This window comes from Budorcas taxicolor, chromosome 19 (genome assembly GCF_023091745.1).
Source record: "Budorcas taxicolor isolate Tak-1 chromosome 19, Takin1.1, whole genome shotgun sequence".
In the NCBI taxonomy this organism is placed as follows: domain Eukaryota; kingdom Metazoa; phylum Chordata; class Mammalia; order Artiodactyla; family Bovidae; genus Budorcas; species Budorcas taxicolor.
In genome coordinates, this window is record NC_068928.1 from 9,290,493 (window position 1) to 9,314,618 (window position 24,126).

Consider the following 24,126-nt stretch of genomic DNA (forward strand, 5'->3'; position numbering starts at 1 on the left):
CTGATGCCACTAGAGGTTTCTAGGACTTTATTCAGGAAGCTTCTATACTCATCAGAGAAGTAAATATTTGAGAATCAAAGGAGCTGAGTTGATCTGAGAGCTAAAAGGCCTCCAGGGACAGGAGTATTGCATCTACTCATTTGGGATTTTTTTTTGACTGCACCTCACAGGATTTTAGTTCCCCCATCAGGGATGGTACCCAGGCTCTCAGCAATGGAAGCACAGAGTCCTAACCACTGGACTGCCAGGGAATTCCCTGGAAATGCAAATTCCTACTAAGAGCACTCTCTAGGGTTGGGGGCTACCTTAATGAAACCTCATCCAGAATCCTGCAATAGCTGCAGGAAAATGAGAAGTCCTTTCTTCAGGAATGGACTGAACTTTGCTCTTAAACGTTCAATTTCCCTTAACTATGAAGTAACCTATCAAAACACAAGAGAGTGTAGCTTCTACAACAAGACTAATATCTGGGTGTGTTTGGTTTAGGGTAATTTCATTGTTGAAGAAGGAAATGGCACCCCACTCCAGTACTCGTGCCTGGAAAATCCCATGGATGGAGGAGTCTGGAAGGCTGCAGTCCATGGGGTCTCGAAGAGTCCAACAGGACTGAGCGACTTCACTTTCATGCATTGGAGAAGGAAATGGCAACCCACTCCAGTGTTCTTGCCTGGAGAATCCCAAGGACGGGGGAGCCTGGTGGGCTGCCATCTATGGGGTCACACAGAGTCACTGTAGAAACTGGAAGAGCATGATTGAGTCTAAGTTTCTGTACTTGATTTCTTTTTTTAATCTGAATGGTATTTTCTTAAGCCAACACGTGTTCAAAAGGCCTACACAAAGCAAGGCAATGACTGTTCTAACAAAAGGCACATCTACTGAAATCGGTATGATCGGGGTACCTCATCAATTTGAAGTCTGTTACTTGAAAAAAAGAGTCAAAGAAAACGTAAAGTGTGAGAAGGTAAATCTTCAACACAGTTCAGTTACAGAAGGGCCTCAGATTCAGTCTCAGTTCAGTCTTAGATTAAGTTCTGAGATGCAGGACGCCACAGTTCAGTGAGCGACTGAGCGTGACGACATCCTAACAGCTAATGTTGGCATCACAGAGCTTCAGAATTTGGGGCCAAACAAGTCTTCAGAGATGATTTTAACAAACTCTCTTATTTCTACCTTTCATAATGTGAGAGCTGGAACTTCACTGAGGGAAGATACTCTTAATGATACTGACAGTTGAAATTTAAGTGATACTTTAGAAATTTTACATTTAGTTCCTATCAAAAATACTTTGGAATTTAATATCTATTGAAATAAAAAAATACTTAGTCATCTATGAGAACTAAATTGAACACTATAGTTCATTTTGAATGTTCCCCACAAGTATCTACTGACTCTTTTTTTTTTTGGAGGACGCTGAAACCCAGGAACAAACCAAGGACCCCTCTTGATTCTTAAGGGCTTCTCTGGCCATCAGTGATCAGGGCTGTGAAAAAATTAGAAGCTAAGAATTAGGACTTTCTAATGCAGGGTGCAATAGACTGAATGTTTGTATCTCCTCAAAATTCTTGTATTGACATTAAAACCTAACCCCCAATGTGATGGTGTTAGAAAGCAGGACTTTGGGGAGGTGATTAAGTTCTGACGGTGGTGCTCTTATGAATGAGATTAGAGTCCTTTATAAAAGACCCAGAGCTCCTCTGCCCCTTCTGCCACGTGAGGACACAGCAAGAAGGCAGTCTATGAGCCAGGAAGCAGACTCTCAGCAGACACTGAATCTGCTGGCACCCTGATCTTGGACTTCCCAGCCTCTGAGACTGTGAGGAAACACACACACACACACACACACACACACACACACACACACACACACACACACACACACTGTTATTTATAAGCCACCTGGTGTGTGTGTGCGTGCTCAGTCGTGTCCAACTCTTTGCAACCCCATGGCCTGTAGCCTGCCAGGTTCTTCTGTTCATGGGACTTTCCTGGTAAGAATTCTGGACTCAGCTGCCTTTTCCTACTCCAGGGGGATCTTCCCAATCCAGGGATTGAACTTGCGTCTCCTGCATCAACAGGTAGATTCTTTTCCACTGAGCCCCCTGGGAATCCCTTATAAGCCATCTAGTCTATGGTATTTTTATTATAGCAGCAGAATGGAGTAAGACACAGAGTAGGCTACATGCTTAGCTTGCAGGCCATATAAAAACAAATAGTGAGCTAGATTTGGTCCACAGGCTAGTTTACTGACTACTGCCCTAACAGCACACACTAGGGCTTTAATCCAGAGAACTTTAACCAAAACAGGAGAATATTTCATTGAATGGAGTATGATTATTCAGTTGTCAAAAATATCTTTTTCTCCAAAGAAGATCTACAAATGGCCAACAAGCACATGAAAAGATGCTTAACATCATCAATCATGAGGGAAATGGAATTAAAACTACAATAAGATAGATACCATCCCACATCTACTTAGGATGACTATAGTGATGATGAAAAATAACAAGTGTTAGGGAGGATGTGGAGAAATGAGGACTCTGGTACATTGCTACTGGGGATGTAAAATGGTTCAGCCATTATGGAAAATAGTTTGGCAATTCCTCAATAATTAAACATAGAAATACCATCAATTCAGTTCAGTTCAGTCGCTCAGCTGTGTCCGACTTTGTGCCCCCACAGACTGCAACACACCAGGCTTCCCTGTCTATCATCAACTCCCAGAGTTTACTCAAACTCATGTCCATCGAGTTGGAGATGTCATCCAACTATCTCATTCCTCTGTTGTCCCCTTCTCCTCCTGCCTTCAATCTTTCCCAGCATCAGGGTCTTTACCAATGAGTCAGTTCTTCGCATCAGGTGGCCAAAGTACTGGAGTTTCAGTTTCAGCATCAGTCCTTCCAATGTATATTCAGGATTGATTTCCTGTAGGATTGACTGGTTTGATCTCCTTGCAGTCCAAGGGACTCTCCAGAGTCTTCTCCAACACCACAGTTCAAAAGCATCAATTTTTTGGCACTCAGCTTTCCTTATGGTCCAATTCTCACATCCATACACGACTACTGGAAAAATCATAGCTTTGACTAGACGGACCTTTGTTGGCAAATTAAGGTCTCTGCTTTTTAATATGCCGTCTGGGTTGGTCATAGCTTTTCTTACAAGGAGCAAGCGTCTTTTAATTTCATGGCTGCAGTCACCATCTGCAGTGATTTTGGAGCCCAAGAAAATAAAGTCTGTCACCGCTTCCATTGTTTCCCCATCTATTTGCCAAGAAGTGATGGGACCAGATGCCATGATCTTCATTTTTTGAATGTTGAGTTTTAAGCCACCTCTTTTACTCTCCTCTTTCATCAAGAGGCTCTTTGCTTCTTCTTTGTTTTCTGCCATAAGGGTGCTGTCATCTGCGTATCTGAGGTTACTGATATTTCTCCTGGCAATCTTGATTCCATATGATCATAGAAATACCATATGATCCAGCAATTTCACTCCTAGGTATATCCCCAAAAGGATTGAAAGAAGATGCTCAAATATAGGTACAATGTTTATAGCAGCACTATTCACAATAAGCAAAAAGTAGAAAAAGCTCAAATGCCCATCAGGAGATGAATGGATAAAAAACTGTCATATATATACATATAATATATTAATAATATTGTTTAGCCATAAGAAGGAATGAAGTTCTGATACAGTTACCTTGTGGATGAACCTTGAAAACATCATGCTAAGTAAAATAAACTATTAGGTTGGTGCTAAAATAATTGTCGTTTTGCACGGCTGAACTTTGCCTTTTGATATTGGGAGACATTCTTAAATAAATGTGGTTATATTACACATCATTTTAACGCACATTTCTCACTTTATTTTTTTTGCTAATGACATCGCTTGCTGTTTATTTTATATTCATTTTAGATTAGAGAAATGATGTTAGACAAAAAGCAAATTTGAGCAATCTTTTTGTTTGAATCTAAAATGGGTAGTAAAGCAGCAGAGACAACCTGCAATCTCAACAATGCATTTGGCTCAGGAACTGCTAACACACATACAGTGCAGTGGTGGTTCGAGAAATTCTGCAGAGGAGATGAGTGCCTTGAAGTTGGGGAGCATAGTGGACAAGCCATTGGAAGTTGACAACGACCAACTGAGAGCCTTCATCAAAGCGGATGCTCTTACAATTATAGGAGAAGTTGCCGAAGAAATCAGTGTCGACCATTCTACAGTCATCTGGCATTTGAAGCAAATCGGAAAGGTGAAAAAGTTCACTAAGTAGGTGCCTCATAAGCTAACCAAAAATCAAAAATACTGTCGTTTCGAAGTGTCGTCTTTTATTCTACCCAACAACAGTGAACCATTTTTCAATTGGATTATGACGTGTGATGCAAAGTGGATTTTATACGACAACTAGCAATGATCTGCTCAATGTCTGGACCAAGAAGAAGCTCCAAAGCACTTCCCAAAGCCAAGCCTGCACCAAAAAAAGGGTCATAGTCACTGTTTGGTGGTCTGCTGCTGCTCTGCTCACTACAGCTTCCTGAATCCCAGTGAAATCATTACGTCTGAGAAGTATGCTCAGCAAATCAATGAGATGCACTGAAAACTGCAACGCCTGCAGCTGGCATTGGTCAACAGAAAGGGCCCAAGTATTCTGCCCGACAATGCCCAACCACACGTTGCACCACCAACACTTCCAAAGTTAAATTAATGGGGCTACAAAGTTTTGCCTCATCCACCATATTCACCTGACCTCTTGCCAGCCGACTACCACTTCAAGCATCTCAACAACATTTCCAGGGATAACGCTTCCACAACCAGCAGGAGGTAGAAAATATTTTCCAACAGTTCGTCAAATTCTGAAGCATGGATTTTTACACTCCAGGGATAAACAATTTTATTCTTCATTGGCCAAAATGTGTTGATTATAATGGCTCCTGTTTTGATCAACAAAGATGTGTCTGAGCCTAGTTATAATGATTTAAAATTCATAGTCCAAAACCGCAATAACTTTTGTACCAACCTAACAGACACAAAAAGTCACATATCCTATGATTTCATTTATAGAAAATATCCAGAATAGGTAAATCCATAAAGACAGAACACAGACTGGTGGTTGCCAAGGGCTTCGGAGAGGAGGGAACGGAGGGCGGCTGCTTAACGCCTGAGGTTTTCTTTTGGAGTGATGCAAAGTCTTGGATCCAGACAGACAGTGCACCGACACTGTGGATGTCCCCAATGACACAGAACCTTTCACTTTAAAGTGGTTATTTTCTGTTATGTGAATTTCCCCTAAAAATGTATACTTTCCTATCAGTTTGAAATGATGGGACAAAAAGGAGAGGAAAGCAGGAAATGGCTATAAAAAATGACTCATAACCAAACATACCTCAGTTTACACTGTCAGAGCACAATAACGAGATGCAGAATGTTTACCTTTAGTAAGACATGTGCAGTTCTTAGTTCCCGCAGAATAGAACTGCAGAGGACACTACCTTCGTATCCCTAGAGTCCCTAGCACTGTGCTGACCCTAGGGAAGTTATTAAAAAGCACTCATTAAAAGCAACCTATGGGGTGACTGACTCCTCAGATGTTCAAAACTTACCTTTCGGTGGCTAATTAAAGACTTCATAGAGACAGAAAGTAAGATAAGTTTTCCAGGTGCTAGCGAGTGAGAAGAAAAACAAGAGTTGTAAGCAGAGTTTCAGTTTTACAAAATGAAAAGAGTTCTGGAGATGGATGGTGGAGATGATGCAGAACAGTATGAATGGGCTGAATGCCACTGAACTATACACTTAAAAAATAGTTAAGACGTTGAACTTTGTTTTGTGTATTTTACCAGAATTTTTTTAAAGATCATTTTTTCCCCAGGATCTTTTAAGCGTATGAATAAGATCTAATGGTGCATAAACATTGAGTGCCACAGGCAATCCTGCAGGGGCTGGAGATGAACACAACAAAATTCTTGTCCTCATGGAACTTACCTTCAGGGAGAGAAAAATAATATAAAATGTCAAGTAGTGATGAGCACTATAGAAGAAAAACGAAGATAAGTAAAGAATAGGGACTGAGGGAGGGCAGGATATGGGGAATAGGGTACCTATTACAGACAGGATGGTCAAGAAGGTTCCTAAGATGAGCTGGCATTTGAGTAGAGACCTGAATGTAATGAAAAAGCCATGTGAATACCTGGGTAAAGAAAAATTTCGGGCAGAGAGAAGACCAAATGGGAAGGCAGGACCATGGTTGGTGTGTTCAGAGAATAGTGAAGAGACTGCTGTGGCTGGAACAGATGAGGGAGATAGAAGGTGGTAGGAGATAAAGTCAGAGCAGTTGCCAAAATCATAGTAAGAATTTTTAGATTTTCCTCTAAATGTGATAGAAAACCACTAGAAAAATTTAAGCAGGGAAATAATTTTAAGAGGATCACTCTGATTGCTGTGTGGAGGGAAAAAAAAACCAAAAAACTGTAGGAGCACACAGTGGAAGAAGAAAGATTAGGCAAGAGGTGTAGCGGCTTGGACCACGGTGACAGCATGTAAAGGTAGTAAGTGGTCAGATTCTGGATCTACACTGAGATGGAGCTGATAGAGTTTGCTGAGGCATGGGATGTGAGCAAAGAGTCAAGGAAGACTTCAAGACTTTTGGTTGACTAGAGGTAGCTAGAAGTATTATTTCTTGAAATAAGTAAAACTGGGGAAAGGAGTTACAATGTATTTGGGACACTACTGGCCATACAAACGAAGAGACAGCATGGGAAAAAAAGGTATGCACCTTTGGAGTTCAGAGAAGACGGAGACTTGAGATATAAATCTAGGAGTCAGCACTATGAAGACAATAAAAGCAAGGAGACTTGTTGATATAACCTAGGAATTGACTAGAGAGAGAAGAAAAGAGGTCCAAGAATTGAGCTCTGGGAGTCATCAATATTTAGAAGTGAGGGCAGACAAAGAAGATTTACTAAAATAAACCTCAGAGCGGCCAGTGAAGCTGAAGAAAATCCAGGAAGGGGTGATCTTCCAGAAGCCAACTGAAGGTTGAGGTTGTCGGTTCAATGCTGCCGAGGTGCAGGGGACTGAGAACAGACCACTGCATTTGGCAACATGGCAGTAATAGAAAACTTTGATAAGAGCAGTTTCAGCTGAGTAGCAGGAATGAAAACCAGATTAGAAAATCTGGTTGAGATAAGGATATGCTTTCAAGGAGCTTCTCTCTAGGGGGAAGAGGAAAAAATGTAGTAGCTGGGTGAAAATATGAATGAAGGGAAAGGGACAGGAATTACTTTTAACACAGAACCTATGTGATGGCATGGTTGTATGCTAATGGGAATTATCTAATATAAAAGGTAAAACGTGATTACCGAAGAGTAAGGGGAGGAGAACTGTTCAGGGCTAAGTCTGTGAGTACACAAAAGCGGATTCTGTACACAAATGGAAGGATTGGCCCTTTCCCATTATAAAAGGAAGAAAGGCACAGTGTAGAGTTACACAAGTGGTAGACTGATAGATTTGTTGGTGGAGAGATACGAAAGCTCTCTTCTAGCGGCTTCTATTTTCTCAGTAAAATAAGAAACAAGGTCAAAGCCGAGAATGAAGAGAGAGGAGTTGTGTTGGAAGTTGGAGCAGAGATGATATGATAGAGTGGCTTTGGAAAATAGGGAGTGTACTGACTAGGGAAATATTCCAGGGCTGCCAGGAACACTAAGAGCTCTCATGAATTTAAAATGAGACCATTCATTTTGAAACATATTTGACAGTAATAAACATCAAAATAATAAGTATTATGAAAATAACAATTTTGCTAAAATTCTATTGCTACCATGTATTTTCTATATATCAGGCACCACACTAAGCCAGTTATATGTTTTATACAAACATATGTCTTATTATCCTCATTTTACAGATGAAACTGAGACTCAGTAAACAAAATCCGGATTTTAATTTAGTTTTTTCCACTACCAGAAGCTTTCTTCCTGTTGACTGTATTGTACAGCCTCTGCTGCTGCTACTGCTAAGTCACTTCACTCATGTCCAACTCTGTGTGACCCCATAGATGGCAGTCCACCAGGCCCCCCCGTCCCTGGAATTCTCCAGGCAAGAACACTGGAGTGGGTTGCCATTTCCTTCTCCAATGCATGAAAGTGAAAAGTGAAAGGGAAGTTGTTCAGTTGTGTCCAACTCTTCGAGACCCCATGGACTGCAGCCTACCAGGCTCCTCTGTCCATGGGATTTGCCAGGCAAGAGTACTGGAGTGGGATGCCATCGCCTTCTCCGTGTACAGCCTCTAACAGTATGTAAATCTTACACTGAATGTGGTTAAAATCTTTTAATGCCATAGGACCTTATATGTACCAATGTTCTTATAGCCCAATTGTTTGTTAGACTAAGTTCTATCAAGGAAGAATACTTTGCAACTATTTCTCCTTACATTTGCATTACAAAAGCTAATTCCTGGGAACTTCCCTGGTGGTCCAGCGGCTAAGACTCCGTGTTACCAAGGCAGGGGGCCTGGGTTTTACCCCTGGTCAGGGAACTAGGTCCCACGTGCTGCAACTAAAGATCTCACGTGACACAATGAAGACTGAGGGTCCCGCAGGTGGCAACTAAGACCCAACAGCCAATAAGGACATTTTAAAAATAAATATTTTTTCAAAAGTCAACATTTTAGCATGGATGTTCTAGTTTAAGCATAAGTCATTTGCTCCCTGCCCCTAATAACATGAAGGTGTGATTAGATGTTATAATAATGTCAACATTTCGCAACTCCTCTGTTTCACGGCAGGAAGCCAAGGTCAATTAAGACTCACCTATCAACACCACTGACCAAAGAATTGGGCTTTACTGGGGAATGGAGGCAGGGTGGGGGTGGAGTGGGGGGGTGAGGGGTGGGGATGTAAGAGTTTAAAAAAATAATATGCTAACTACCTTATCAGTTACACTGACAACCATAGTATGGAGGGAAAGAGAGGAAATTATTATTGTAACAGCAGGCACCAGAGTCCCTCTTGGGGAGGTAACTGTCTGTTGAAGAATATATCTTGACAATATATCCTATTTTCGCTGGGCAAGATGAGGTCTCAAGGCCTCATTAGGAAACAGACACCTAACCTTCTCTGCCTATGACACAGAATTAAGGGCCTACTGACCTCACACACTGGTAAAGTAATGCTCAAAATTCTCCAAGCCAGGCTTCAGCAATATGTGAACAGTGAACTTCCAGGTGTTCAAGCTAGTTTTAGAAAAGGCAGAAGAACTAGAGATCAAATTGCCAACATCCGCTGGATCATGGAAAAAGCAAGAGAGTTCCAGAAAAACATCTATTTCTGCTTTATTGACTATGCCAAAGCCTTTGACTGTGTGGATTACAATAAACTGTGGAAAATTCTGAAAGAGATGGGAATACCAGACCACCTGACCTGCCTCTTGAGAAACCTGTATGCAGGTCAGGAAGCAACAGTTAGAACTGGACGTGGAACAGACTGGTTCCAAATAGGAAAAGGAGTACGTCAAGGCTGTATCATTGTCACCCTGCTTATGTAACTTATATGCAGAATACATCATGAGAAACGCTGGGCTGAAAGAAGCACAAGCTGGAATCAAGATTACTGGGAGAAATATCAATAACCTCAGATATGCAGATGATACCACCCTTATGGCAGAAAGTGAAGAGGAACTCAAAAGCCTCTTGATGAAAGTGAGAGGAGAGTGAAAAAGCTGGCTTAAAGCTCAACATTCAGAAAACGAAGATCATGGCATCTGGTCCTATCACTTCATGGGAAATAGATGGGGAAACAGTGCAAACAGTGTCAGACTTTATTTTGGGGGGCTCCAAAATCACTGTAGATGGTGATTGCAGCCATGCAATTAAAAGACGCTTATTCCTTGGAAGGAAAGTTATGACCAACCTAGACAGCACATTCAAAAGCAGAGACATTACTTTGCCAACAAAGGTCCGTCTAGTCAAGGCTATGGTTTTTCCTGTGGTCGTGTATGGATGTGAAAGTTGGACTTTGAAGAAGACTGAGCACCGAAGAATTGATGCTTTTGAACTGTGGTGTTAGAGAAGACTCTTGAGAGTCCCTTGGACTGCAAGGAGATCCAACCAGTGTATTCTAAAGGAGATCAGCCCTGGGTGTCCTTTGGAAGGACTGATGCTAAAGCTGAAACTCCAATACTTAGGCCACCTCATGTGAAGAGGTGACTCATTGGAAAAGACTCTGATACTGGGAGGGATTGGGGGCAGGAGGAGAAGCAGACGACAGAGGATGAGATGTCTGGATGGCATCACCGACTTGATGGACATGAGTCTGAGTGAACTCTGGGAGTTGGTGATGGACAGGGAGGCCTGGCGTGCTGCGATTCATAGGGTCACAGAGTCAGACATGACTGAGCGACTGAACTGAACTGAACTGACAGAACAGGGGAAAAAAAAAAAGGATATCAGAGAAGAGAAGCTATGGTGCCAGTACAAGGAAAGAGGATAACATGGCAGGAGTCCACATCGACTAGTGACAAGCAAAGATGAAAGACTGGTAAAGTAACTGAAGGTCTTTTAAAAAGAATAGTTAGCATTCCATTTTAAATTATCTGCAATATTTTAAATGCAAACCTTTTCTACTCCACCAAATCACAAAAGTGTGAAACACATATGAATACCTTATGTAACTGCTGGGGGTTGTGGGCAGAGCAGTGGTGGGTGGGGTAGGGGGTGGAGCCGGCAATCAAAGCTAGGGGGCTGACTCCACACGTGGTCCGGCAAGGAGCAAGTGGTGAGAAACTGATGAACTGAGAATTAAGCAAAAGTAGAAACTCAAAACTAAAAGCCATTGTAAGCCCTAGAAGTTCTCGGAAATCCTGAAAAAGAATTTTTGGTGTGGGATTTGACTCATTGAAAAAGACTCTGATGCTGGGAGGGATTGGGGGCAGAAGAAGGGGACGACAGAGGATGAGATGGATGGATGACATCACCAACTCGATGGGCATGGGTTTGAGTGAACTCTGGGAGTTGGTGATGGACAGGGAGGCCTGGCGTGCTGCAATTTATGGGGTCGCAAAGAGTCGGACACGACTGAGCGACTGAACTGAACCAAACTGAGGGTTAGTTTGAGTGAATCATATCTAAATCTCAAAAGTCACATTAATATTTGGCATATAAAATTTTTTTTGCAAAACACTTTTTAAATTGGTCACTTCTATAATTTTGAGGCTTTTATATTCATACTATAAAGTATAAAGAAACTCTTTACAGTATTTAAACTATATTAACTTTTTTTCAATTTTAAAAAACTAGAAAAATACAAAAAGAGAGATTTCCCATAATCCCACCATTATGTATACTCATACACAAATTAAAAAGTAAAAAATACCTTTATACACCTCTAATTTTACTTCCTCAGAGGTAACCATTGTTGCATGTATCAGGTTTATTCACTGTCAGACTTTTTAGTCAAATTTTACAGTATATATATTTCTTTTTCCCTTTCTGGAGAGCAGGCTGTACTAGACACGTTGTGGTGTAACCTGTTCATTCACTTCACATACTGTGAACACTGTCTTTCCAAGTAAAAACATATCAACCTACTTTATTTTGCTAAATGATTACCCAGTATTTCATTTCATGAATTTATCACAGTGTGTCTAGTTCTCCATTGTCAGGCATTTATGCTTTTTTCCAAATGTTTGTTACTATAAATAATACACTGTACTGAACTTTGTAAGAAAGATTCCTAGAAGTAGAATCTCTAAGTCAAAGCATATGATCATTTTAGTTATTTACAGACCATGCCAAACTGCCCTCCAAAAGGCTCTACAAATTTACGTTCCAATTATCAAACAGTGTATCCTACATCTTTGTCAAACCTGGATATTATCAACAGTTCAAGTTTTGTTAATCAGATTGGAAAAAAAAATGTTTTTGGTTGATTTCTCTCATTACTGATTTTGCGGAATTGGTTCAACATCCTTCTATACACTTACTGGTCATTTGTATCTCTTCCACTGAATTACACATTAATGTAACTTTATTTCTTTTTATTGGATTGCATTCTTCTATTTGTAGAAGCTTTTATGTATTATGAATACAATGTTTTATATTTTGTGTTGTAAATATTTTCTCAAAGTCCATGAAACAGAGACTTCTGGTTGTCTCCTAATATTTATTCTTCTTTTAAAAAGGCAAATGACCCCCAGCTAAAGATCATATTTCCAAGCTCCCTTGCAGCCTGTTCAACCAGGTAACCAAGTTCTAGTCAAACTGATGTGGCATAGCCATGATTATGCTCATAAAAGAAAGGGATATTTACAGCAATCTGCTGGCTGATGAGGGCAAAGTGATCAGCCATCTTTAACCATGTAACACCTGAGGGCCAGCAGAGAAGTGAAGCTGCCACATCACCTATGGACAGCTTACTCTCAAGACTGTAACACGAGGAAGAAAATCAACTTCTGAATTGTTTGAGACACTGGTATTTTGCTTTTTACAGTAGCCTAATTCATATGTGGACTAATACAGAATTTGGAATCTATAAGTGAGGTGCTGCTTGTAATTCAAATAAAAATATGTGATTCTAGCTCAGCAGTCAGACGGCAGGTGGTTGAGACACAGTGGGCTAAAATGTTGGTGATCTCTGTAACCCATGTCAAAACATTTGGTAAAATCATTGCCTGTGACACCCTGGAAAGCAGACCACATGCCAATGGGCATGTAAGCAGAAGGGGAAAGGCTGAAAAAATTCACAATGTGTTGGCTGTTTCCTGACACATTCAGCAAAGCCTGGAAAGATAAACTCTAGCTAGAGGTAGCTGGCATGCAAGTAGAGACGCAAGAAAATATTCCTCTGCCTGTGGTTGGTCACCAATTGACTAGAGTTCAGTAACTTGAGGTGTGCTTTAATATCCCAACTTGAAACAGTAGTTAAGAGGTACCTCTAAGCTTTTCTCAAGTACTTCTGACTATGACAAAAATCAGATTAAGAGTGTTATCTTTCCAATCAAACCCATCTTTTCAGATATCTCAATATAAAGTGCCATTAGGTTGAGGGAAGAGGATGGGCAAAGTGCAAACAGTGAATCAAACACCAGACTTTCAGGCTTAAAAACTACCTGGATGAGATGTCTAACACACATTTGGAACGACCAAAGAGAAACAAAAGTCTTCCAAGTTCTTTTGAAAGAATTAAAATGCCAGAGAAATAAAAAGACTGGCCTGTTAAAATGTGTGATTGTTCAGCCTCTGAAGTAATCCTCAGACCCTTTAGGCCCACTCTAGCACAAACAGGCAACAAAAACTGGATTGCTTCAAAGACATGCATATTCCCCAGCACCACTTCAACATAATGATTTGTGTGTATCAATAATGTGTTCCTTTTGAGTGCTGAAAAGTATTCTATAGCATGCATATACTATAATTTGTCTATCTGGTCACTTTTTAATGGACATTTGTAGTAGTTTCTAGGGCTCTCTGTGTATGTGTGCTTAGTTGCTCAGGCCTGTCTGACTCTGCAACTCTATGGACTGTAGTCTGCCAGGCTCCTCTGTCCATGGAATTCTCCAGGCAAGAATAGTGCAGTGGGTTGCCATTTCCTTCTCCAGGGGATCCCCAACCCAGGGATTAAGCCCAGGTCTCCTGCACTGCAGGCGAATTCTTTACCATCTGAGCCACCAGGGAAGTCCACGGCTGTTTAACTATTACAAATAAGTCATCATGTATATTTGTATAATAGTCTTTCTCCACCCATCATGGCTGGGTTGGGTGGCAGAAATATGTTTAACTTAATTTTTAAGAAACTGCCAAGCTATTTCTAAAAGTGGCACACTATTTTAAATTCCCAGTTCCAGATGCCTCATCAATACCTGGTATGGTCATGTTTTTCAAAAAAAATATTAGCTGTTCTAACTGGTGTGCTGTGGTATCTCACTGTAGTTTGTTTTTTTCTTTTTGTAATATTTGTTTGACTGCGCCGGGTCTTAGTTGTGGCAAAATGGATCTTCGGTTTTCACTGCGGCATGCTGGATCTTTAGGGGTGGCATTCAAACTCTTAGTTGTGGTATATGAGATCTAGTTCCTTGACCAGGGATCAAACCTGGGCCCCCTGCAGTAGGAGCTTGGAGTCTTAGTCATTAGACTACCAAGGAAGTCTCTCTCATTGTTTTAATCTGACTTCTCTGATGATTAAACATCTATTCATGTGCTTACTGGTCATTTGTGTATCTTCTTTTGAAAAACATCTCCTCCTGTTGTCGCCTCACCTTAAGAGTTCTTTTCACATTCAAGATACTATCTTTGTTTTGATATATGTGTTGTCAATATTTTCTGCTAGTCTTTGGCCTGCCTTTTCATTTTCTGAAAGACATCTTTCAAACAGCAAAAGTTTTCAATCAATTTTTTCTTTATTGATCATATATTTTGTGTCCTAAGAAATTTTTGCCCAAAGGAGTAAAGCTTGTCTTTCTTTTTTCCCAAGAAGTTTTATAGCTTGTTGGTTTTAAATTTAGGTCTGTAAAGCATGTTTCCTTTTTTTGTTCTTTTTTTTTTTTTAGTTAATTTTTGTGTGAGGTGTGAGGTATGTGTCAATGTTAATTTTGTTGGGAACACTTTCCTTTCTCCATTGCATTGCCTTAGCACCTTTGTTGAAAGTCAATTGACCACACAGGTGTGGATCTATTTCTGGACTTTTTATTTTGTTTCATTCATCTGATTGCCTCCCTTTTCACCAATACCAAACTATTTTGATTATTCTAGCTTTATGGTAAGTCCTCAGTTCAGTTCAGTTCAATCACTCAGTTGTGTCCGACCCTTTGCGACCCCATTGACTGCAACACACCAGGTTTCCCTGTTCATCACCAACTTCCAGAGCTTGCCCAAACTCATGTCCATCGAGTCAGAGATGTCATCTCATCCTCTACTGTCCCCTTCTCCTCCTGCCTTCAATCTTTCCCAGCATCAGGGTCTTCTCTAATGAGTCAGTTCTTTGCATCAGGTGGCCAAAGTATTGGAGTTTCAGCTTCAACATCAGTCCTATCAATGAACACCCAGGACTGATCTCCTTTAGGATGGACTGGTTGGATCTCCTTGCAGTCCAAAGGACTCTCAAGAGTGTTCTCCAACACCACAGTTCAAAAGCATCAATTCTTTGGCACTCAGCTTTATAGTCCAACTCTCACATCCATACCTGACTACTGGAAAAACCATAGCTTTGACTAGATGGACCTTTGTCGGCAAAGTAATGTCTCTGCTTTTTAACATGCTGTCTAGGTTGGCCATAGCTTTTCTTCCAAGGAGTAAGTGTCTTTTAATTTCATGGCTGCAGTCAAAATCTGCAGTGATTTTGGAGTTCAAAAGAATAAAGTCTCTCACTGTTTCCCCATCTACTTGCCATGAAATGATGGGACCAGATGCCATAATCTTAGTTTTCTGAATGTTGAGTTTTAAGCCAATGTTTTCACTCTCCTCTTGCACTTTCATCAAGAGGCTCTTTAGTTCTTCTTCGCTTTCTGCCATAAGTGTGGTGTCATTTGCGTATCTGAAGTTATTGTTATTTCTTCCGGCAATCTTGATTCCAGCTTGTGCTTCATCCAGCCAGGCATCTCACATGACATACTTTGCATATGTTAAATAATCAGGGTGACAATATACAGCCTAGATGTACTATTTGGAACCCGTCTGTTCTGTGTCCAGTTCTAACTGTTGCTTCTTGACCTGCATACAGATTTCTCATGAGGCAGGTAAGGTGGGCTGGTATTCCCATCTCTTTTAAGAATTTTCCACAGTTTGATGTGATCCACACAGTCAAAGGCTTTGGCATAGTCAATAAAGCAGAAGTAGATGTTTTTCCGGAACTCTCATGCTGTTTTGATCATCTTGATGATTCAGGATGGTAAGTCTGGTAAAGCCTCCTCCAACTTTCTATTTTTAAAACTTGCTTTGGTTAATCTGTGTCCTTAGAATTTTCTTTTAAATTTTAGAATCAGTTTGTCATTAAAGAAAAAATGTCTACTAGAATTCTGATTAGGATTGCATTGAGTTTATAGATCAGTTTGGGGAGAACTGTCACTTTAACAATACTGGGTATTCTTAAATTCATAAACATGGCACATCTTTCTATTTAATTAATTAATTTTTATTAATTCCTTTCAGCAAAATGTGTAGCTTCTAGTGTCGAGGTCTTAGACATCTTTTGTTCAGTTTATACCTAGGTATCTTTTGATTTTGGTCCTATTGTAACTGTTTGATTTTTTTTTAATTTCATTTTCCAATTGTGTGCTAATTTATAAAGAAGGAATTGTATCTGCATATTAACTATATGTCCTGCTGAGCAAGACATACCCTTGCTAATTCATTTATTTGTTCTAGTAGTTTTGCTACATTCCCCAGATTGTTAACATAAGTAACCATATCATCTGCAAATATGGTTCCGCTTCTCCCTCTCCCATCTTTACATCTTTCACTTCTTTTTATTGCCTATTGCAATGGCTGGGTCTACGGGTACAATACTGGACACAGGTGGTAAAAGTGGGCATCCTTGCCTTGTTCCCAATCTCAGAGGTGAACAGCTCAGTCTTTCACTATTGATCGTGATCCTTTCTATACATATTTTATAGATGTTTCTCTATCAGTTTGAAGAAGTTTCTGCTATCCCTATGTTGTTGAGAGATTTACTAAAGTGTGCTGAAGTCTGTCAAGTGCTTTCCTTGCATCTACTGAAACTTTCATAGTTTTTCTCCTTTATTCTGTTAATATGATAACACTGTTTAACATTTGAAATACAATCAAGTCTTGCATTCTTGAGACAAATTCTATTTGGTTTGTCCATCATTATTTTTACACATTGTTGGAGTCAATTTACTAATTTTTTAAATTATTTTTGCACATATACTCATGCGGATTATTAGTCTGTAATTTCTTCTTGTGAGGAAAATATTTGGTAACCAACTTCTTTAAAAGGTGTAGGGCTATTCATTGGGTCTTCTTGTGTGAATTCTGGCAAGTTGTATTTTTTAAGAAATGTGTCTGTTCCATTTATGTAGCTGTGTTCATTGGCGTAAGACTGTCCGTGGTATTCTCTTATTCTCCTTCTACCATTCATAGATGGTGAGGTATCAGTCTCTTTTTCATTCTCAACAGTTATGGTTTGTGTTGCTTGTAATCTCAGGGCATCAGTCTAGCTGGGAGTTTGTCAAAACTGTTGATCTTTTCAAACAGCTAGTTTTACATTTGTTAGTCTTCTCAACTGTCTGTCTTCTGTATCACTGACTTCTACTTTTATTTATTTACTTTTGGCTGTGTTGTGTGGCTTGTGGGATCTTAGTTCTAGGGATCCTGGACTAGGGATCGAACCCACACCCTTGGAGGTAGAAAGCCCAAAGTTCTGAGTACTAACCACTGGACCACCAGGGAATTCCCTCTGCTTTTATTTTTAACATTTACTTTGGGTTTATTTTCCTCTTCTTTTTCTAGTTTCATATGGTAAAACCTCAGGTCATTGATTTTAGGTCTTACTTATTTTCTATTAGCCTTTAAAGCTGTATGTTTCATTCTAACACTGCTTTAGCTGCATCCCACAAACTCGGATATTGAATTTTGATTGTCAGTCAGTTAAAAATGTTTTCTAATTTTTCTTGTGATTTTGTCTTTGACTCACAAATTATTTAGAAGTATGCTATTTTATTTCCAGATATTTGATCTTTTCCTAATTTCTTTGTTATTGATTTCTAATTTAATCTGTTGTATTCAGAAAATACACTTTGTATGACTTCAGTTCTTTTAAATGTATTGAGACTTGTTTCATGGCCCAGTGAGTGACTTATCTGGTAAATGTACTATATGCACTTGAGGACAATGTATATATTCTGCAAGCACTGGATGCTCAGTGTTCCAAACATGCCAATTAGATCAAGGTGGTTACGTTGTTCATATCTTCTGTCTTTAACTGATATTTTGTCTGGTTATTCTACCAACTGCTCATATAAAAGTATTAAAATATCCTAGTACATTGAGGAATTGTCTGTTTCTTTAAATTTTGTTATTTTGTTTCATGTATTTTGAAGCTCTATTATTACACAAAACACATTTATAATTGATGTGTTGTTGTTTTTCAGTCACTTAGTTGAGTCCAACTCTTTGTGACCCCATGGACTGCAGCACACCAGCCTTCTCTGTCCTTCACTATCTCCCACAGTCTGCTCAAACTCATGTCCATTGAGTTGATGATGCCATCCAACCATCTCATCCTCTGTCATCCCCTTGTCCTCATGCCCTCAATCTTTTCCAGCAGCAGGGTCTTTTCCACTGAGTTGGCTCTTTGCATCAAAGTGTAGGAGTAAGAAGCATCAGTCCTTCCAGTAAATATTCAGGGTTCATTTCCTTTAGGATCAACTGGTTTGATCTCCTTGCAGTCCAAGGGACCCTCAAGAGTCTTCTCCGGCACCACAGTTTGAAAACAGGAATTCTTCAGCAATCATCTGTATATGACTACTGGAAAAACTATAGCTTTGACAATATGGACATTTGTCGGCAAAGTGATGCCTCTGCTTTTTAATATACTGTCTAGTTTGTCATAGCTTTTCTTTCAAGAAGCAAGCGTCTTTTAATTTCATGGCTGCAGTCACTGTCCACAGTGATTTTGGAGCCCAAGAAAAGTCTGTCACTGTCTCCATTTTTTCCCCATCTATTTGACATGAGGTGATGGGACCAGATGCCATGATCTTAGTTTTTTGAATGTTGAGTTTTAAGCCAGCTTTTTCACTCTCCTCTTTCACCTTCATCAAGAGGTTCTTTATTTCCTCTTCACTTTCTGCTATTAGGTATCATGTGCATATCTAAGGCTACTGATATTTCTCCCAGCAATCTTAATTACAGCTTGGGATGCATCCAGGCTGGCATTTCGCATGATGTACTCTGCATGTAAGTTAAAAACCCAGGGTGACAACATACAGCCTTGATTTACTTCTTTCCCAATTTGGAACCAATCCATTGTTCCAAGTCCAGTTCTAACTACTGCTTCTTGACCTGCATACAGGTTTCTCAGGAGGCAGGTAAGGTGGTCTGATATTCCCATCTCTTTAAGTATTTTCCACAGTTGGTTGTGATCCACACAGTCAAAGGCTTTAGCATAGTCAATGAAGCAGAAGATGTTTTTCTGGAATTCTCTTGCTTTTTCTACGATCCAGCGATGTTGGCAATTTGATCTCTCGTTCCTCTGCCTTTTCTAAATCCAGCTTGAACATCTGGAAGTTCTTTGTTCACGTACTATTGAAGCCTTGGCTTGAAGGATTTGCACCATTACCTTGCTAGCATGTGAAATGAGTGCAAGAATGTGGTAGTTTGAACATTCTTTGTCATACCTCCCTGATAAACTGTTCATCATTATGAAGTGGCCCTCTTTTTAACACTCTAGGCCTCAAGGTCTGTTTTATCTGATATTTAAGAATAATCATACCAGCCACCTCATACCTTCTCTTTGCATGTTCTTTTTCTATCCACTTACTTTCAATACATGTCTCCTGTAGTCAGCTTACAGTAGGAGTTTCCCCTTTACTCTAGCAACTCTGCCTTTGACATTTTAAGACCATTTACATATATAATAGTTGTTATTGGTTGAATCTGGGTCAACCACTTTATTACTTGTTTTCTCTTTTCCTTATTTTTCATTTCTTTCTTCCTCCTTTCCTGCCTTTTTTTTTGGATTGTTTCATTATGTTGGTGATTATCCTGGAAACTATAATATGTCTCCTTGTTCTCTTCTTCCTGAAGAACACCCTGCAGAACTTTCTTTAATGTTTATCTGCTGTGGTGCATGCTCTCGATTTTGTGTTTATCTGAAAATGTCTTCATTTTTGCCGTCATCATTGAAGAATGTTTTTCCTGGGTAGAGATTTCCAGGACTCCAGATTTCTTTTAGTATATTGAAAATATGATGCTACTCCTTTCTGGCTTCCATTGCTGTTGTTCAGAAATAAGCTGTTAGTCTAACTCAGGGCTTGGCAAATTACAACCTCTAGGTCAAACTGGGCCCAGCACCTGTTTTTTGTAAACAAAGTTTTACTGAAATATAGCCACAACCATTCACTTATGTATTATCTATGACTGCTTTAGTGCTACAACAGCAGAACTGAATAGTTAAACAGAGATCATATGGTACTGGCATAAATACCGAAAAACAGACCAATGGACTGGAATAGAGACCTGAAATAAATCCTCACACATATGGTCAATCACCTTGAACAAGGATGCCAAAAACACGCAATGGGGAAAGGTCTCTGCAACAAATGTGCTGGGAAAACTGGATGTCCATATGCAAGAGAACCAAGGTGGAACCTTATCTTACATCGTCTACAAATATTAACTCAAAATGGATTAAAGACCTAAATATAAGACCTGAAACTATAAAACATCTGAAAGAAAACACAGTGGAACAACTGTATGATACTGGGCTTGGCAATGGTTTCTTGGATACGACACCAAAAGCACAGGCAAAAAAAGCAAAAACAGACACATGGGACAACGTCAAACTTAAAAACTTCTGTGCATCGAAGGACACAGTCAACAGAAGGGCTGTGAGCAGAATATTAGCTAAATTAATGTGATCTTGAACAAGTTCCTTATCCTCTCCAAGCTTAAGTTTCCTGATCTTTAAGTAGACGACAATACCACTTTCATCAAGTTTGTAGTATGGCATAAAAATGAGTATGCAGTGAATATTCACTACTGTCCTTTTCTAAATTGCCTTTAAAGTCTATGCCATCTTCAGTGGTAAGAAATCATCATCTCTGATTACAGATTGGATCATATACTCAACTAAAAGCAACTGTATAAGCTAAGTTTACCAAATAAAATGAGTGGTCCAGATAGTTTTTGGTCAGTAGGAAAAGAGCAAATAAGCCAAGATGGTGGTGGTCAGGCTCTCTCTCCTCATGCTCTCTCTCTCTCTCACCCCACGTTTTGTAAATAATGACTGTGTAACAACTGAGATCATTTATAGGGCTTCTCTTGTGGCTCAGATGGTAAAGAATCAGCCTGCAATGTGAGAGACCTGGGTTCGATCCCTGGGTTGGGAAGATCCCCTGGAGAAGGGAAAGGCTATCCACTCCAGTGTTCTGGCCTGGAGAATTATGTGGACTGTACAGTCCACGGGGTCGCAGAGAGTTGGATAACACTGAGCGTGTGTGTCGTGAGGTACTTGCTTGGCCATGGACTCCTTTTGTTCTGTAAGCATATGTAAGTTCCACCTGGAAAGCCCTTGAGGGAGGTTATGTTATGTCTGCTGCTATGGCTGCTGTACCAGCCAGGAGAGAAGAAATAGCTGCAATTCCTACAGCTCCTTCAGTTTTCTTCCAACCTCTTAGCTCACACCTTGCCTACCCTGCATTCAGCAAACAGTGCATACAGTATGAACAGGGAGACATGGTCTAAATGGCACTTTACAGAAAGAACCTTGTGAGTCTAAACAATACCTCGATCATATTATTATTAGCTTACTTTTGGGGAAAATTCTCCAGAAGTTCCCAAGATTCTTCCGATTTTTATAGGTTAAAATGACTGACCTGATTGCTTAATTCACTGAATTGCACACCTCTGACATGCATATAATTTAATAATATTCACATTGTCTACTGAAGACTTTGATGACTTGGTTTTGGATCATATCATATAAGAAACATGTTTTATTAGATGTCACTATTTTCTTAAAAAAGATTCTGTCCATACCTCTAGAAAGAGTAACACCAACTGTACTAAAACAATCACCAACTCTGGGCTCCTACAAACCACAAGAAAAATCCCACTGATAGAGAGTCATACTTTATAATATGCTCAGGGTAATATCTTTAATGTCCATCTAATTTTTTCTTGCCACAATTTAAGAACATGCCCTTTTGTACTATACTTTGCTAATAAAAGAACAAGGACTTCTGTAATTACAAAGTCTTTGGCATCTGAAACAGTTATTAAATTGTCTTTCATCCTTGCATTCTCCTAGTTAAGTAATCCAAATTCTTTTGCTTTTACTTATTATGTTCTCTTTTCAAAAGCTCATATTTTTACACGCAATACTGAAATATAATTTGTACTTAACTTTACAGGGATAATTAAGAAAAAACAGTTAAAATTAGTTATATTAAACAGCAATGTGATAAGTATAATTATGAATAATAAATGAAGACCATTCAGAAATTAATTCCACACTATGATTCTACTGTGAGCATTCCAGGGCACAATCCTTACCAGGGGACTTTCCTTGCTGTGAGTTGCTTCTTCGCTCTCTATATCTGGCTGGAGTGGATAAACTCATGTCTTTACTAGGCTTGCTAGCAGGCCCCATTTCTGAAATAAGGAATCCCATTTGTTCTGAAGGCAAGATATTCTCAGGTGGACTGGTCTGGCATTTTATACTGGCATCCACCTAAAATATTAAACCCACTCATTATTCCAAATTTCCCCCAAATAGCTACTAAAAGTTAAGATACTTTATCAGAGGAGTTCTATTATAGAAAAATGATCCAACAAACATGATCTTTTTAATCCTTATGAATGATACTACCCAATTTTGCTAAGCTAATCTGAATCTTTGGTAGTAAGATGTATATTTCCCCATACAGAAACCACTGAAATGTCTATGGAGCTAAAATATTTACTTAGGACCAGAGGAAGATTCACCATGAAGCTTCATTTTTTAAATGAAATTCACACATACAATTTATAACTAGTTAATACCACTATCTTTTCCCATTCTAACATCTCTTCCATCAGATTTCCCTTCTTGGTGATACTGGAATGGCCATAGGTATGATCCTGTTGGATGATGTCAGAGGGGCTGTGAATACTTTATTCTACTAATTTTGTGGGGTTTTTTGTCTTAATAAAGCTCTCAAAATTGTATAAGCTTCAGCCCGTATAAAATCTTGATCTGCCTTGCTTACGATACATAGATTTCTTTCTTGGAGTTCCTATGTTTTCTTCAGAATACCTAATCCCTTTGTCAAGTTGACCAATTTCTGAAACATTCTATTTATTAATGAATTTATTTTAAAATAAAACTATATAATGAAGTAGGGCTAGAAGATCAAAATACAGCTTTCAAGACCTGTGATATCCAAATTTTTTTAAAGAAACTGTGTGAATGCAATTTTAAAATATGAAATCTAATATTTTGGATGTGACTATGAAGGAATAAAGACACATTTCATGGTCTTTTCACAGGCATATTTGAAACACAAAGGGCCTATCTTTGGTATAGTGAATGTATATTATTATTTTAATACATAGTACTCTGGGTCTCAATGTTTGGGCTCAAAAAGGACAATGAGTTGATAGAAATCTTAAGACATTTGACCCTTAAGTTAGCCAGAAAAGAATGCATTAAAAAAAACTGCCCAGGGGACTTCACTCACTGTCCAGAGGTTAAGATTCCATGCTCGCACTCCTGAGGGCCCAGGTTCAGTCCCTGGTTAGGGAACTAAAATCCCATGAGCCACATGGTGTGACCAAAATACACACACAACTGCCAAAAAATTATCTTGTGAACCTCTAAAAATGAAGACATATTCAACTCCATTAAAGAAAAAAATCCAAAATGAAAGACGAAAAATAAAAACTTAATCACAAAAGTGATTTTAATTTGGATATACTTTTATTTTTTAGAATGCGAGTTTATTCATTTTCTGGTCATAAGCTAGCAGTGATCAAGGATTAGTCTCTACCTTCAGAATATATCTCTCAAACCAGAGTCAGAATTCTGTTTAAGGAATGAGAATATTAGCAAGGGAATTCGCACACAGTATGCTCTCAAGTCAAATTACAATTCAATAATGTTGTAAGAAAGTATGAAAATATTTCCAACCATCTCCTTACCTCCATGCTACAAATGGCCAGGAAAGTCCTCATATTATCTATGAGATAAACCATCCATCTGAGAAGTGGAATTTAATCAGGCAGGCACACCTAGTCCATTCAAATTAAATTTGGAAGCGAAACTCAAAGGATGTTTTTAACATGAAAATATTGATAGGTCTTATACCACAGTGCTCATTCAAACCATAACATCGTGAGAGCATGCCTGACAGTTAAGGTTACTTCTTTCTGAAATGCTTTGTGCAGAACCACTGGGACATGATCCTTCTGGAAAGCATAATGAACTCGTATTGAAC

The 24,126-nt window shown here is 39.3% G+C and overlaps 1 protein-coding gene across 1 annotated transcript in view; it reads right to left on the reverse strand.

Moving 5' to 3' along the window:
* HSF5 (heat shock transcription factor 5) overlaps nucleotides 1-24,126 on the reverse strand; it is a 48,954-nt gene that overhangs the window by 4,997 nt on the left and 19,831 nt on the right. The window contains exon 5 of the mRNA XM_052658869.1: nucleotides 22,205-22,382. Coding sequence (XP_052514829.1) covers nucleotides 22,205-22,382 — 178 coding nt within the window. The remainder of the gene's footprint in view (nucleotides 1-22,204; nucleotides 22,383-24,126) is intronic.